The sequence below is a fragment of the Propithecus coquereli genome, unplaced genomic scaffold (genome assembly GCF_000956105.1).
Source record: "Propithecus coquereli isolate 6110/MARCELLA unplaced genomic scaffold, Pcoq_1.0 Scaffold235, whole genome shotgun sequence".
NCBI classification, from domain to species: Eukaryota; Metazoa; Chordata; class Mammalia; order Primates; family Indriidae; genus Propithecus; species Propithecus coquereli.
This window is the reverse complement of record NW_012147897.1, coordinates 3,263,860-3,276,810: the sequence shown is the minus strand read 5'-3', so window position 1 is coordinate 3,276,810 and position 12,951 is coordinate 3,263,860. Positions and strand designations below refer to the sequence as shown.

At 40.9% G+C, this 12,951-nt stretch overlaps 1 protein-coding gene across 1 annotated transcript in view; it reads left to right on the top strand.

Annotated features, from left to right (window-relative positions):
- Positions 1–12,951, top strand: part of FAM168A (family with sequence similarity 168, member A) — a 182,608-nt gene that overhangs the window by 104,860 nt on the left and 64,797 nt on the right. The window contains exon 3 of the mRNA XM_012645746.1: positions 6,831–6,918. Within this exon, the coding sequence (XP_012501200.1) occupies positions 6,849–6,918 (70 nt within the window). The 5' untranslated portion in view covers positions 6,831–6,848. The remainder of the gene's footprint in view (positions 1–6,830; positions 6,919–12,951) is intronic.

The window sequence follows — 12,951 nt, the reverse complement described above, 5'->3', positions numbered from 1 at the left end:
AATAGTTCAGGTGTTTTGAGGGCAGCTAGCAAGCCATTTGCAGAACAATGGGTAGAAGTCTGGGAGTGAAAACCAGCTTCACCAGGAGGGAAGTCATTAGCACCTCTGTTTCTCTCTCACACATCATGCCACTGCTAGGCTCACCACTCCTTACTTTGCCCAAACAAGTACCCAGTAGAGGTTTCTCTGGGCATTGGAAGTAGATGCTGGAGAGATGTGGAGCCACTGGAATATGCCAAGAAATGGCAAGCACCTTGAAGATTTTTTCACAGTTTTCTTTTGGAGAAGCTTGAAGGGATGGTTCATTATTTATTTAACTACTATGTATTTATACTTGTTTCATGCTGGGTAATATTCTGTGCACTGGGGATACAAGACAAACAGAATCCTTGTCTTCATGGAACTTACTCTAATGGGGGAAAGAATAAACAAATGTAACAGTATTGGAGGTGGGGCCTTTAAGAGGTGATTAGGCCTTAAGGGCTTCATCCTCATGGGTGGGCTTAATGGGACACTGTCGCTTGAGCCTGTAGTCCCAGCTGCTTGGGAGGCTAAGGAAGGAGTTCACTTGAGCCTAGGAGTTTGAGGCTGTGGTATACAATGATAGCCCCTGTAAATAGCTACTGCACTCCAGCCTGGGCAATACAGTGAGACCCTGTCTCTAAAAAAAAAAAAAAAAAAATTTAAAAAGGTTTTTGGGAGTAAGTTCTGTCTCTTGCCGTTCCATCATCTTCTGCCATGGGATGACAAAGCAGGAAGGCCCTTGCTAAATTTTGTCCCCTTGATCTTGGACTTTCCAGCCTCCAGAACTGTGAGAAATAAATTTCTGTTCATTATAAATGACCCAGTCTTAGATACTCTGTTACAGCAGCACGAATGAACAAAACAGGTATCAAAAGGAAAAGTAAAGCAGAATGAGAGGACAGAGAATAGCAGTGTGTGGAGAAGCTATTTTAGATAGATTGGTTAAGGAAGACATTTCTGATAAGGCGACATTTGAGCAGAGACCTGAATGAAGTGAGGGAACATGCCATTTTTGATATCTGGGGAGAAGGGCATTCTAAGTGTGGAAAAGAGCAAGTGCAAAGACCTTGTGGCACAAGCATGCATGACATGTTTAGGGAGCAATAAGGAGGTCATTGTGATTGAAGTGGAGAAAACAAGGGAATAGTGGTAGGAGTTTCAACCAGAGAGATAGGCATGCAAGGCCGGATCATACAAAGCCTTGGAGGCTTTTATAAGGACTTTGGATTTTATTCTGACAAAGATGAGAAACCATTGCAGAGTTGTATTTGCTAGCACAAGGAGTATAGATTTACTGTGGTTCATTCCCAGGGAGCCAAGGCACCACCATACTTGACTCTGGAGAGAGAGATAGGCAGGACTTGTACAGTAGGAACCCCTAAGTTTGTCTTACTTTTGAAGTAAACTCAGGTCAGATGGGTAGCGTATGGCAGCTAAGATTCTAGGCAGCTCATAGGAGTAGAAATCAGACAGGCAGTGCTTTAATTCTTTTCTAACTGCCCATGCGTGTCCAGCAGGGACTGAGCAGCTGCCAGGTACTGTGGTGGATATGAACTGCCTCCATGGTGGGATCTATTAGGGTCCAAGCAGAGCACATGAGCCCTGGTGCCTTGAAGGAGGGTTCAAGTCCTACTGTTCCAAAGGAGAATCCAGTGCTGGGCTGGGAGACTGGGAGACTCATCTAGTACCATGGAAGTAGCTTGGACATTGGAATCAGACAGACCTGGGTTTGAAATTCACTTTTTCTTCTTAGTTATGAGATCTTGGGCTAGTCACTTCATTTCTTTAGGTTTAAGTTTACTTATCTATAATATAATAAAATTAATACTGGCCAGGCGTGGTGGCTCACGCCTATAATCCTAGCACTCTGGGAGGCCAAGGCGGGGGGGATCATTTGAGCTCAGGAGTTCGAGACCAGCCTGAGCAAGAGCGAGACCCTGTCGCTACTAAAAAAATAGAAAGAAATTAGCCAGACAACTAAAAATATATAGAAAAAAAGTTAGCCGGGCATGGTGGAACATGCCTGTAGTCCCAGCTACTTGGGAGGCTCAGGCAGTAGGATTGCTTGAGCCTAGGAGTTTGAGGTTGCTGTGAGCTAGGCTGATGCCATGGCACTCTAGCTAGCCTGGGCAACAGAGTGAGACTCTGTCTCAAAAAAAAAAAAAAAAAGAAAAAAAATTAATACTTATTTTACAAGTATTAATATAACACTTATGGGGACTTAATAAGTCCCTAGCATAGTAGCTGTTACATGGTAAGTGTTCAATAAATGGTAGCTGCTTATAGTAGAGGTAATATTTATAATAGTGCTGATGGTCAACCCTTACAGAGTGTTTCTTATTGTATATCCAATATTGTTCTAAGCAGAACTCTTAGGCATTTCCAATTTAAGTCCAAATCCAAATTTCTGTTCTTCACCCCAAACCTGCTCCTCTCTCCTAGTTCTTATTCCAGTAAATGGTATTTTTATTATTCCAGTTTCTCAAGCCTTGGAGTCATCCTTGATAGCTTTCTTCTGCTCATACCCAATTTCAATCCATTGGCAATTCCTCTCAGCTTGATCTTTAAAATGTATCCACCACCACTGTCACTGCTACCAGCCTAGTTCAGCTACCATTATCTTTCATCTGGACTGCTTCAATGACCTCCTAACTTATTGCCCTACTTCTCTTGCTTTCCTGCTGTCTGATCTCAGCACAATGGTCAGAGTAATCTTAAAATGAAGTCAAGTCATGTCACTCTTCTGCTCAAAACACTCCAGTGGCTCCCCACCTCATTTAGAATAAAAGCAAAGTCCTTATAGTGGCCAAAAGGCCCTACATGATTTGGCCTTAATTACTTGTCTGATCTTACTTCCTGCTCTTCTCCTTCATTAACTTGACGTCAGCTAAATTGGTCTCCAAGCTGTTTCTCAAACATGCTTCTACTTCGTGGCATTTGCATTTGCTGTTTCCTCTATTTGGACAAGGTCTTCTCAGATACCTGTATGGCTTGCTCCTTCAACTTGTTCAGGTCTTTGCTCAGACGTCACTGAGTGATACTTTCTATGACCATCTTATTTAAAATTGCAGCCCCTACCCTTGGCACTCCCTACCTCAGTGGATTTCTTTACATCATTTATTGCCCTCTGATATACAATATATTTCATTTTTTCAAAAGCCTATCTCTTTCTCCTCCCTCCCAACTAGAATGTAAGCAGTAATTTTTGTTCTTCTTGTTCATTCCTATATCTCAATTCCTCTATCAATCTTATGTGAGAGAAATGGCATTTAGGAAAGAAAGTCTAAGGCATGGTCTTCAAACTGGGCATCAAAATCTCCTTGGAAACTTAAATACATGGATTCCTGAGCACCATCCCAGATGGAGCATAGCGGATCTTGTATATCATATGAAGGAGTTTGGATTTTATTCCCAAGGCTTTTGAAGAAGGGGATAGGTATTGACTACAATGGTGTAAGACAACTTTTGGGGGTGATGAAAACACTTTATATCTTGACTGTCGTGGTGTTTGTATACTGAATGCATTTTTTTTTCTTCTTTTATTTTTTTTCTTAAGAGACAGGATCTCAGTCTGTTGCCCAGGCTGGAGTGCAATGGCACGATCATAGCTCACTGTAACCTCAAACTCCTGGCTTCAAGTGATCCTCCTGCCTCAGCCGCCTGAGTAGCTGGGACTACAGGCAAGTGCCACTATGCCCGGCTAATTTTTTTTACTTTTTGTAGAGAGGGGGTCTCAATATGTTGCTCAGGCTCATCTCAAGCTTCTGGGCTCTAGTGATCCTCTTGCTTCGGGCTCCCAAAGTGCTGGGATTACAGGCATGAGTCACTGCGTCTAGCTGAATACATTTTTCATGGCTCATACAACTGTATTCCTAAAAGGGGTAAATTTGGCTATATGTAAATTATAACTCAATAGACTTATCATTAAAAAAACACCTTGGGGCTGGACATGGTGGCTTATGCCTGTAATCCTAGCACTTTGGGAGGCCGAGGCAGGAGGATAGCTTGAGCCCAGGAGTTTGAGGCTGCAGTGAGCTATGATTGCGTCGCTGCATTCTAGCCTGGGTGACAGAGCGAGACCCCTGTCTTTTCCATTTTGAGGCTGGAGGAAACTGAGGCACTCAGCAAGATTAAGAGACTTGCCTGTGGTCTTATAATTGGTATGTGACAGTTCCAGGATTTGAACCTAAATCTGCCTGGATTTTCCTACTCATTTTTAGCCTATTCCCTAAACTGTTAACAGTATATAGAATATGTTATAAAAGGCTGACTGACCTTCCCTTAGAAGCTGGGAACCCTGTCTGCCCTCAAGCAGCTCTCCAGAAGTGATTGTTATATTTTCATTCCAAATTTTGAGCCCCTGGCAGCTCTCATGTCTGTCAGTCGTTAGTTGGAATTGGAATTGATACTGTTACGGAGTGCTGCCCTATGCATGATCTCCTCTTGCAGAGGTGGCCCTCATTTTGAAGCAACAGGAGACCAGTTTCAAAGCTGATGAGTTTCTTTGATTATGAAAAGCAATTTTGTACTTTGTCCAATCAGCAACACAGAGTGTCTCCTCAGTTGGAGAGTGCTCAGATGTTTACAGGGCCAGTAGTGCTTCTTAGTGCTTGTCTTAGTCCATTTTGTGCTGCTATGACAGAATACCACACACTGGGTAATTTATAATGAACAGAAATTTGTTGGCTTATAGTTTTGGAGGCTGGGAAGTCCAATATTAAGGTGCTGGCATCTGGCAAGGGCCTTCTTGCTGCATCATCCCATGGTGGAAGAGCAAAAGAGCAAAGAGTGAGAGAACAAGAGACAATCACTTGTCCTTTTATGATAAACATACTCCAAAGGTAATGGCATTAATCTGTTCGTGAGGTCAGATCCCTCATGGTCTAATAATCTCTTAAAGGTTCCACCTCTTACAATGGTGATTAAGTTTCCAACACATGCTTTTTGGGAGACATATTCAAACCATAGCAGTATTTTTTTTTTTTTTTAAAGACAGGGTCTCACTCTGTCACCTGGGCTAGAGTACAGTGGCGTCATCATAGCTCATTGTAACCTCAAACTCCTGGGCTCAAGTGATTCTCCTTTCTCAGTCTGAGTAGCTGGGACTACAAGTAGCTGAGACTACAGGTATATGCCACCATGTCCAGCTAATTTTCTTATTTTTTGTAGAAATGGAGTCTTGCTCTTGCTCAGCTGGTCTTGAACTCCTGACCTCAAGTGATCCTCCCTCCTCAGCCTCCCAAAGTGCTAGGATTACAGGTGTGAGCCACCATGCCTGGCCCATAGTACCATTTTAACAGTCTTCCTCACCCTGACTTACTAGGCAGAGAACTGTTTGGGCAGAAGAGAGATCCACGGTAGAGGAAGTGTACAAGCAACCTTCTGTGTTGTTGTTCTCACATCAGCACTAGTGTCACATCATCATTGTTTACATCTGCGTGTCACTTTACAGTTTGTGGTCTCTCTTAATTCTCTCAGTACCCTGTGGGGAGAGTGTTTAGAGGGAGAGTGTAACTTGAGTATATTTTTAGATAACTCTGGCTGTGAGAACATTTTTTCCTTAAATTGAACTGAAATATATATACTTCCTTTAACTTTCATCTTCAAATTGTTCTAGTTTTAGTTTGTCAACTGATGATAGCTTGATCTATCTTGTTGCTTTGGGGTGGTTTGCCAGAGCTGCGCATTGGGTACGTTTCAGGAAGTTCTGGCCTCTGAAATTGACCAGTGGCATTTCCCCTTTTGCCTGTCTGATGGCCTTAGCTTCTTCTCCTTGGGAACCCACCTTTTCTCCACCTCTCATTCCAGAACCTTGGACAGACTAATCACAGAGCAGTTGTCATCAAGCCAGCTGTTCACCGCCTGCCTTCAACATTTGACTTGTTTCCTATCCTGAAGTGCTACAGGAGAAGTTAATGACCTAAAAAATTGCCCATCTATCATGTGAACCTAGTTAAGAAGGAATTGTTTGATTTTTATGAAGTGTAAATAATATATTTGGAGACATATTTTCAAACATGTGTCAACGTATGTGTAAGAAATGGCTCCCTAAACAAGGTGGGACAAATTGGCTGGCTAATAGAGCTTAATGACAGATTTTCCATTAATCAGAATGGCGAATGTGCTTCATTAAGATAACTAAGAGAGCACGTGTGTAGGTGATACTTATTGCACACAAATTTCCAAGTTTATTGCTTTCCCTTGAATAAAGTGAGAGAGAAATCCTGGCAGTGTTTCCTTGTTTGCATTAAAATGATCAGTAGCAACAAATTCCTAGTTTTGTTTTTAAGCTGCTAATAACTAGCATCTTGTCTTCTGCAGGTGCAAGGGGCAGGTGAGATACTTGCTGCTCTTCCTTCCAGCAGTCTATATGCTCATCACCAGGCACCTGGGCTCCACCAGTGAGTTATAGAATTAGAAAGGACCTCAGAGATCTCAAACTAATTCATTTTATATCTGAACATTGAAGTCCAGAGAGCGGAAGTGACTTGGCCAGTGCCACACAGTACGCTAGTGCCAGAGCTGTCTGTGGGATAATGGGACTAATACTAAACTGAGAACCAACATGCCTGGGTTGGCATTAGGCAAGTTATATAACTTCTCTGCTCCACAGTATCTTCATCTGTAAAATGGGGAAGGTATATAGCATAGGGCCAAGTACAAACAAATGGGATTTTTGTTTAGTCCTTTTTCTACTATACCATTATATACCTTTGAGCATAAACTGAAGATTATAGAGGAGAAGCTGATGTCAGGGAGAATGGACAATTAATAACCAATGCTATTTTCTTTGTTTTTTCCTGTAGGATCCTCAATCTTCCACGATGAACCCTGTTTACAGCCCCGTGCAGCCTGGGGCTCCTTATGGCAACCCTAAGAACATGGCCTACACGGGTGAGTGATGTGAAGTGGCTCTCATTTTGAGAAATGGTGGTTAAGGATGCTACCAAATAATTTGCTGAATGACTTTTCATGGATGAAACATCAAAAGGACACTTTTGGAGATGTGTATTATACTTCCAAAAGTTCTGGTAAGGTTTGAGAACTTGGAGAAGATATATCTGAGGAACAGCAGAGTTGGAAATGACATTTTTGAGACTAAGGATCATTGAATTTTTAACTAGTGGGAAGGAAGGGAGATAACATTTATTTATTGAGTACCTACCATGGGTCTGGCCTGTGCTGGTCACTTTCACATACCTTATTTCACTTTAACCTTAAAGCAGTTCTACACAGTATAGCTTATTATCACCATTTCATAGATAAGAAAATCATAGAAGCTGCAAAGCAAAACAAAATAAGATATTTGAACCCGGGTCTGATGATTCCAAAGGCTAATCTTTTTCCTGAACTGCATACCAAGCTGTCATTCTGTCTGGAATACCATTGTCCCCTGACAACTTTACCTTTTTCCTTGAGAACACAACTCTGAACTCAGTGTTTTTCCAGAAAGCATTCTCTCCCTTACTTGACTTTAGGCAAGTTTTCTAATGTTCCAGTGCCCAGGGTTCTCATGTATAAAATGAGGACAGTAGTATTATTTTGTTTCATAGGGCAGTTGTAAAAATTACATGAGCTAGTGTAAGTTACTGGGCAAATGATACCTGACACAAAGTGAGTGCTTAATAATGGTTATTATTTACAAATAAATGAAGGTAGATAGGATGTATGACAATGGAAGTGAATGAGAAAATTATGTAAGTTGCCTGGCATGGTGCTTAACATTAACACATCATAAGCCTTCAAAAATATTAACAAATATAAATCAAGGTGAAGGTAACGGTATAAATAAACACATGGAAGTTAAGAAGGTATGGTCAATTCTTGACCATACAGAGTATAGGCAATACTTGAGCTTAGCTGGAGTAAAGAGTAGAAAAGGGGAGAAGTGGGAAAGGAGGTTCAAAAAGTAGATTAAAGTCTTGGTGGCAGGACTGGGGTTAAGGGGAGAGTTTTGCCCTGGAAGAGTCATTGGCAGTGAGTGGAAGATGTGGAATGTACCAGTTCCTTCTTAATAATTCCTCCTGTGTACTTTACTATGTATGCTGAATAGCCTCCTAAGACTGAGAGTGGAGAGATCTCAGGGACCCCATTGTCTGGTTGTTCCCAAACTTTGTTCTACACGAACACTAGGAAGAGTGTTTCACAGAGTCCTCAAATATTTGATTTGAGTTTTTAAAAATTTAGAACTGTTTTTATAAAACACACATACATGTAAGAGGATCTGTGTTAACTTAAACTTCTAAGAATGCATGTTAATTTTTTTAAAAAACTGCTACTGTCAGGTTTCAGTCTGAAGTGTCAGTTCTTGATGTGCTCATGGCTGAAGAATGACCAGACACACCAAAGTAAGGCAAACACAAAAATGAGGTTTATCGAGGAGAGAAAGATAAGATTATAGAGCAAGAGCAAGAGCAAGATATAGTTTACAGAGTGTGATACGCCACAGGACCCATTGTCTCAGCAGAGGGAGAACAAAAGGAAGGGCAAAAAAGGGGCTGGTTATGGTCTGCATCTTGTTTTATAGTGCCCAGACTGGGACCTCCCTAGTGGTTCAGAGGTCACCATAGAAGCATTTTGATTGGACAGTTGGGAGTTGCATGACCTGTCTTCCTACGTATGTGGGTTGTTCTAGGACAATTTCCAGACTCTGTAGTACCTATGCTGCTTAGTCCTTGGGCTAGAGAGTTCTCTGCATTCTTTTGCAGGTGGCGCACTAAGTTATGATTGGCAGATTCATAGGGTATTCCCTCCTCCCCCCAGGTATGGCAGTCTCTTGGGAGAGGATTAGGGTGGGGCTGGACCAAGATGGGGGCCTGGGGCCCACCCTTGTTTTTCTTCCCAGGTGGGGCAGTTGCACCAAGGCAACAGTACCCACTTTTATCCCTAGGAGACCTGGAATCCCTCTTTAACTACCTAACACTACTATTTACAGCTGCTTATGCTTTTAAATCAGGATTTTCTCAATGCTATGCAACTAAATTAACATTCAGAAATATAGTGGTTCCCATCTCTCCTGAATGAGCAAATAAAAGGAAAAAACCCAAAGAAATAAAAATTTAGAAAACAAAGAAAAAATAAGAAATATATTGGAGGTTGAGCCTGATTTAGCTATAGCTGTTATCTCTAACTTTCAGGTTCATGTTTATGTTTATCATAACAGCTTCATTATTCTTATTATTTAACCTTAAAAATAAATATTTTCTGTTTGAACTTCTATCATATATTTATTCTAATAAAGTTAATTTCTAGTAACAAAGACCCCTGGAGCAGTATCCCATACCTTACTAGCTCTGGGAGCTTGTTGCCTTTCCCCTTCACAGTTCAGGCTGTTCCAGCAACCTAACTTCCTTTGCCAGAGGGTACTGAACTGCTTTGGCAGACAGAGCCCAGGGGAATCCTGCCTGGCTTTAGTTTCCTATTTGCTGTGGTCTTGGCTGCTTTCATTCTCAATGAATTGCTAAACTAGAGAAGGAAGGGAACAGTTGCTTTTAGTTGATTTGCACAAAGAAGATTAGGCAGTGCGATGTATTAGAAAGGGAACAAACCTTGTCTGTGTTCAGCACGTAGTAGAACTTCATAATGTGTTTTGATTGAATGAATAACCAAGTTTAAATCCAGCTCTGTCTGATAATGGCTGGGTGACTTTGGACAACGTGCCTAACTTCTCTAAACTTAAGTTCTTTAATAAACTGGAATAATATTATCTATTTCATAGAACAGTTAGAATTAAATGAGATAATTGGTACTCCTCTAGAGGGAGGGAAGATCTTTTTTGTTTCTATTAATCACCAAGGAATATTATCAGCCTAGAACTGTGTTTTAAGTTAATTTCCTTGCTGGAGATTCTAGGACCACACAGGTAGTATAAACTCTACACAAGTAGTATAAATTCAGACTTCACACAGACCAAGGTTTCACATTTGTAGGGAGACTTTTTCTTTTTTAACACAAGCTTCTCTGTTGTATATCTGTACTTTTGGGTGTGTGTATGTGTGTGTGTATATATATATATATATTTTTTTTTTTTTTTTCAACTGACATTAAGACTTCTCTAAGATTCCAGCCTGATGTAGGGAAATTTGAGTTCTAGCTCTTGGTCTCTCCAGGGCCTACAGCCTATCTCCTACCCCAGTGGCTATAAAAAGCAAGATTTCCTGATTTTAAGTTTCCTCTTCATTTTTGACCACTAGAGATTTCTTTTTCTTTCTTAAAATCTCAACCCTGCTTGTGAGTAAGATGTTTGTTATACTTTATCCAGCTTTTCTAGATATTGTGCAGTAGGCAGATTTTCATGTTATCTTTTCTTTTATATTGATAGAAATGGAAGATCCAAGTGAGATAAGTTGTAAACAAATGCCAAATTTAGTGTATTAGGGTAAACATTTGTTATTGTTAGTAGCAGTAGTAGTTATGTTAAAAAGTATTAATTACCATTCAGTAAGAGCATGCTATGTACTATATATATTAATTATAATGTTATTAATCATAAATCTTATAATATTCTTCTATTATAGATAAAGAAACTATGGCAGTTTAATTCAGGTCATGTGACTTGGCCAGTGTACATAGCTTATAAGGGATGAGGAAAGATTTGAACTTGGGTCCTTTTTTCTTTCTTTCTTTCTTTTTTTTTTTTTTTTTTTTTGAGACAGAATCTTGCTCTGTTGCCCAGGCTAGAGTGCCATGGCGTCAGCCTAGCTCACAGCAACCTCAAACTCCTGGGCTGAAGGGATCCTTCCGCCTCAGCCTCCTGAGTACCTGGGACTACAGGTGCGCGTCATGACACCCAGTTAATTTTTTCTATTTTTAGTAGCGATGGGACTTCACTTTTGCTCAGGCTGGTCTCGAACTCCTGAGCTCAACCGATCCTGCTGCCTTAGCCTCCCAGAGTGCTAGGATTACAGGAGTGAGCCACGGCACCCGGCCTGAACTCAAGTCTTTATGATTTCGAAGTATATGCGCTTTCTGTTATGGCAAACTAATTCATCTTAGAATATGTGCTCTTTTCACTGCTCCCAGTGATAAACTAAGGAAGAGTGTTGTCTTTTCAATTTTTAAGATTAGGGAGCCTTCCCTTTGAGGAGCTAGAAGCCTGTTCCTGCCCAGCAGTTTATAGTAGGTTCAATGGGGCAAAGTGGAAGGGATCAAGTCATTTTTAATATAGTCTGCTTCAGAGGCACTGGGATGGTGGCCAGAGGGAACAGAGGGGTCAGAAACACTCCTGATTTGAAATTCTCTCCAAAATCTTAAAATGGGAGATAAAATATAGCTTTGCAATACTATATATTCTAGTAAGCAGCTGTCTTCTAGCCAGTTGACAGTGTTCTTTCTCTCTCTGTCCTTTTTAAAGCTACTTTACTGAGTACTTACTGTATGCCAAAAACTGAGCTCAATATTTTACAGATAATATCTATCTTTACACTTGCAACAATCCTATGACATGATTATAACTAGCTTCTTGTACATCTTGGAGAAGTGAATTTAGAGAATGTAATATGCCATATACTTTAAAATGCTTAAGCATAGGCTGAGTGCAGTGGCTCACGCCTGTAATCCTAGTACTGAGGCAGGCTGTGGCAGGTGGATCGCTTGAGGTCAGGAGTTCGAGACTAGCCTGAACAAGAGCAAGACCCTATCTCTACTAAAAAATAGGAAAAAAAAAATTAGCTGGTTAACTAAAAATAGAAAAAATTAGCTGGGCATGGTGGCATGCACCTGTAGTCCCAGCTACTCTGGAGACTGAGGCAAGAGGATTGCTTGAGCCCGGGAGTTTGAGGTTGCTGTGAGCTAGGCTGACAACATGACACTGTAGCCTGGGCGACAGAGTAAGACTCTGTCTCAAAAAATTAAAATACAATAAAAATAAAATGCTTAAGCATAGATTGTGTTATGAACTGAGTGTTTGTGTCCCTCTAAAATTTGTATATTAAAGCTCTAACCCTCAATGGGATGGTAATTGGGGAGATGGAGACATTGTAGGTTTAGATGAGGTCATGAGGGTGGGACCTCATAGGATGGGATTAGTGCCCTTGGAAGAAGAGGGAAGTAACACCACCGCTCACTCTTTTATGTGAGGACATAGCAAGAAGGTTGGCATCTACAAGCCAGGAAGAGAGTACTTACTAGAACCTGACCATGCTGACACCCTGATCTTGGACTTCCGGTCTCCAGAACTGTGAGAAATAAATGTCTGTTGTTTAAGCCACTCAGTCTATGGTATTTTGTTATGGCAGCCCAAGCTGACTAAGACAGACAGGTAGTAAGTACAGTGAACACTACAAAATACCTTCACCTAGATTCACTGTTACATTGGGCTCTTTATAGACTGGGGCATTTCTTTTCCAAAGGCCTCATAAAGATTTCTCGGCTAGAATTTTGGAATGTAGTCAAACCTAAATATTCTTCTCTTTTCTTTCCTTTTTTTCTTCTTTTCTTTTCTTAAAATGTTCTAATGGTATCAGTGTCCAGGTAGCACCTGAATGAGGACAAGTTCAGTACTTGTCCCCACCATAGTTTGGTACTTGTCCCCATGGTGGAATGAAGAGTGAGGACAAGTGGTTTGAGGAGAAGGAAAGGGAAGTTTTTAATTTGCCAGCAAATGAGGAGAACAGCAGACTCTTGTCTTAAAGTACCATATTCCTCCCTATAAGCAGAAGTACACAGCATTTTTTTTTTTTTTTTTTTTTTTGAGACAATCTTGCTCTGTTGATGGAGCTAGAGTGCAGTGGTGTCATCATAGCTCATTGTAACCTCAAACTCCTGGGCTCAAGTGATTCTCCTTTCTCAGTCTGAGTAGCTGGGACTACAAGTAGCTGAGACTACAGGTATATGCCACCATGTCCAGCTAATTTTCTTATTTTTTGTAGAAATGGAGTCTTGCTCTTGCTCAGCTGGTCTTGAACTCCTGACCTCAAGTGATCCTCC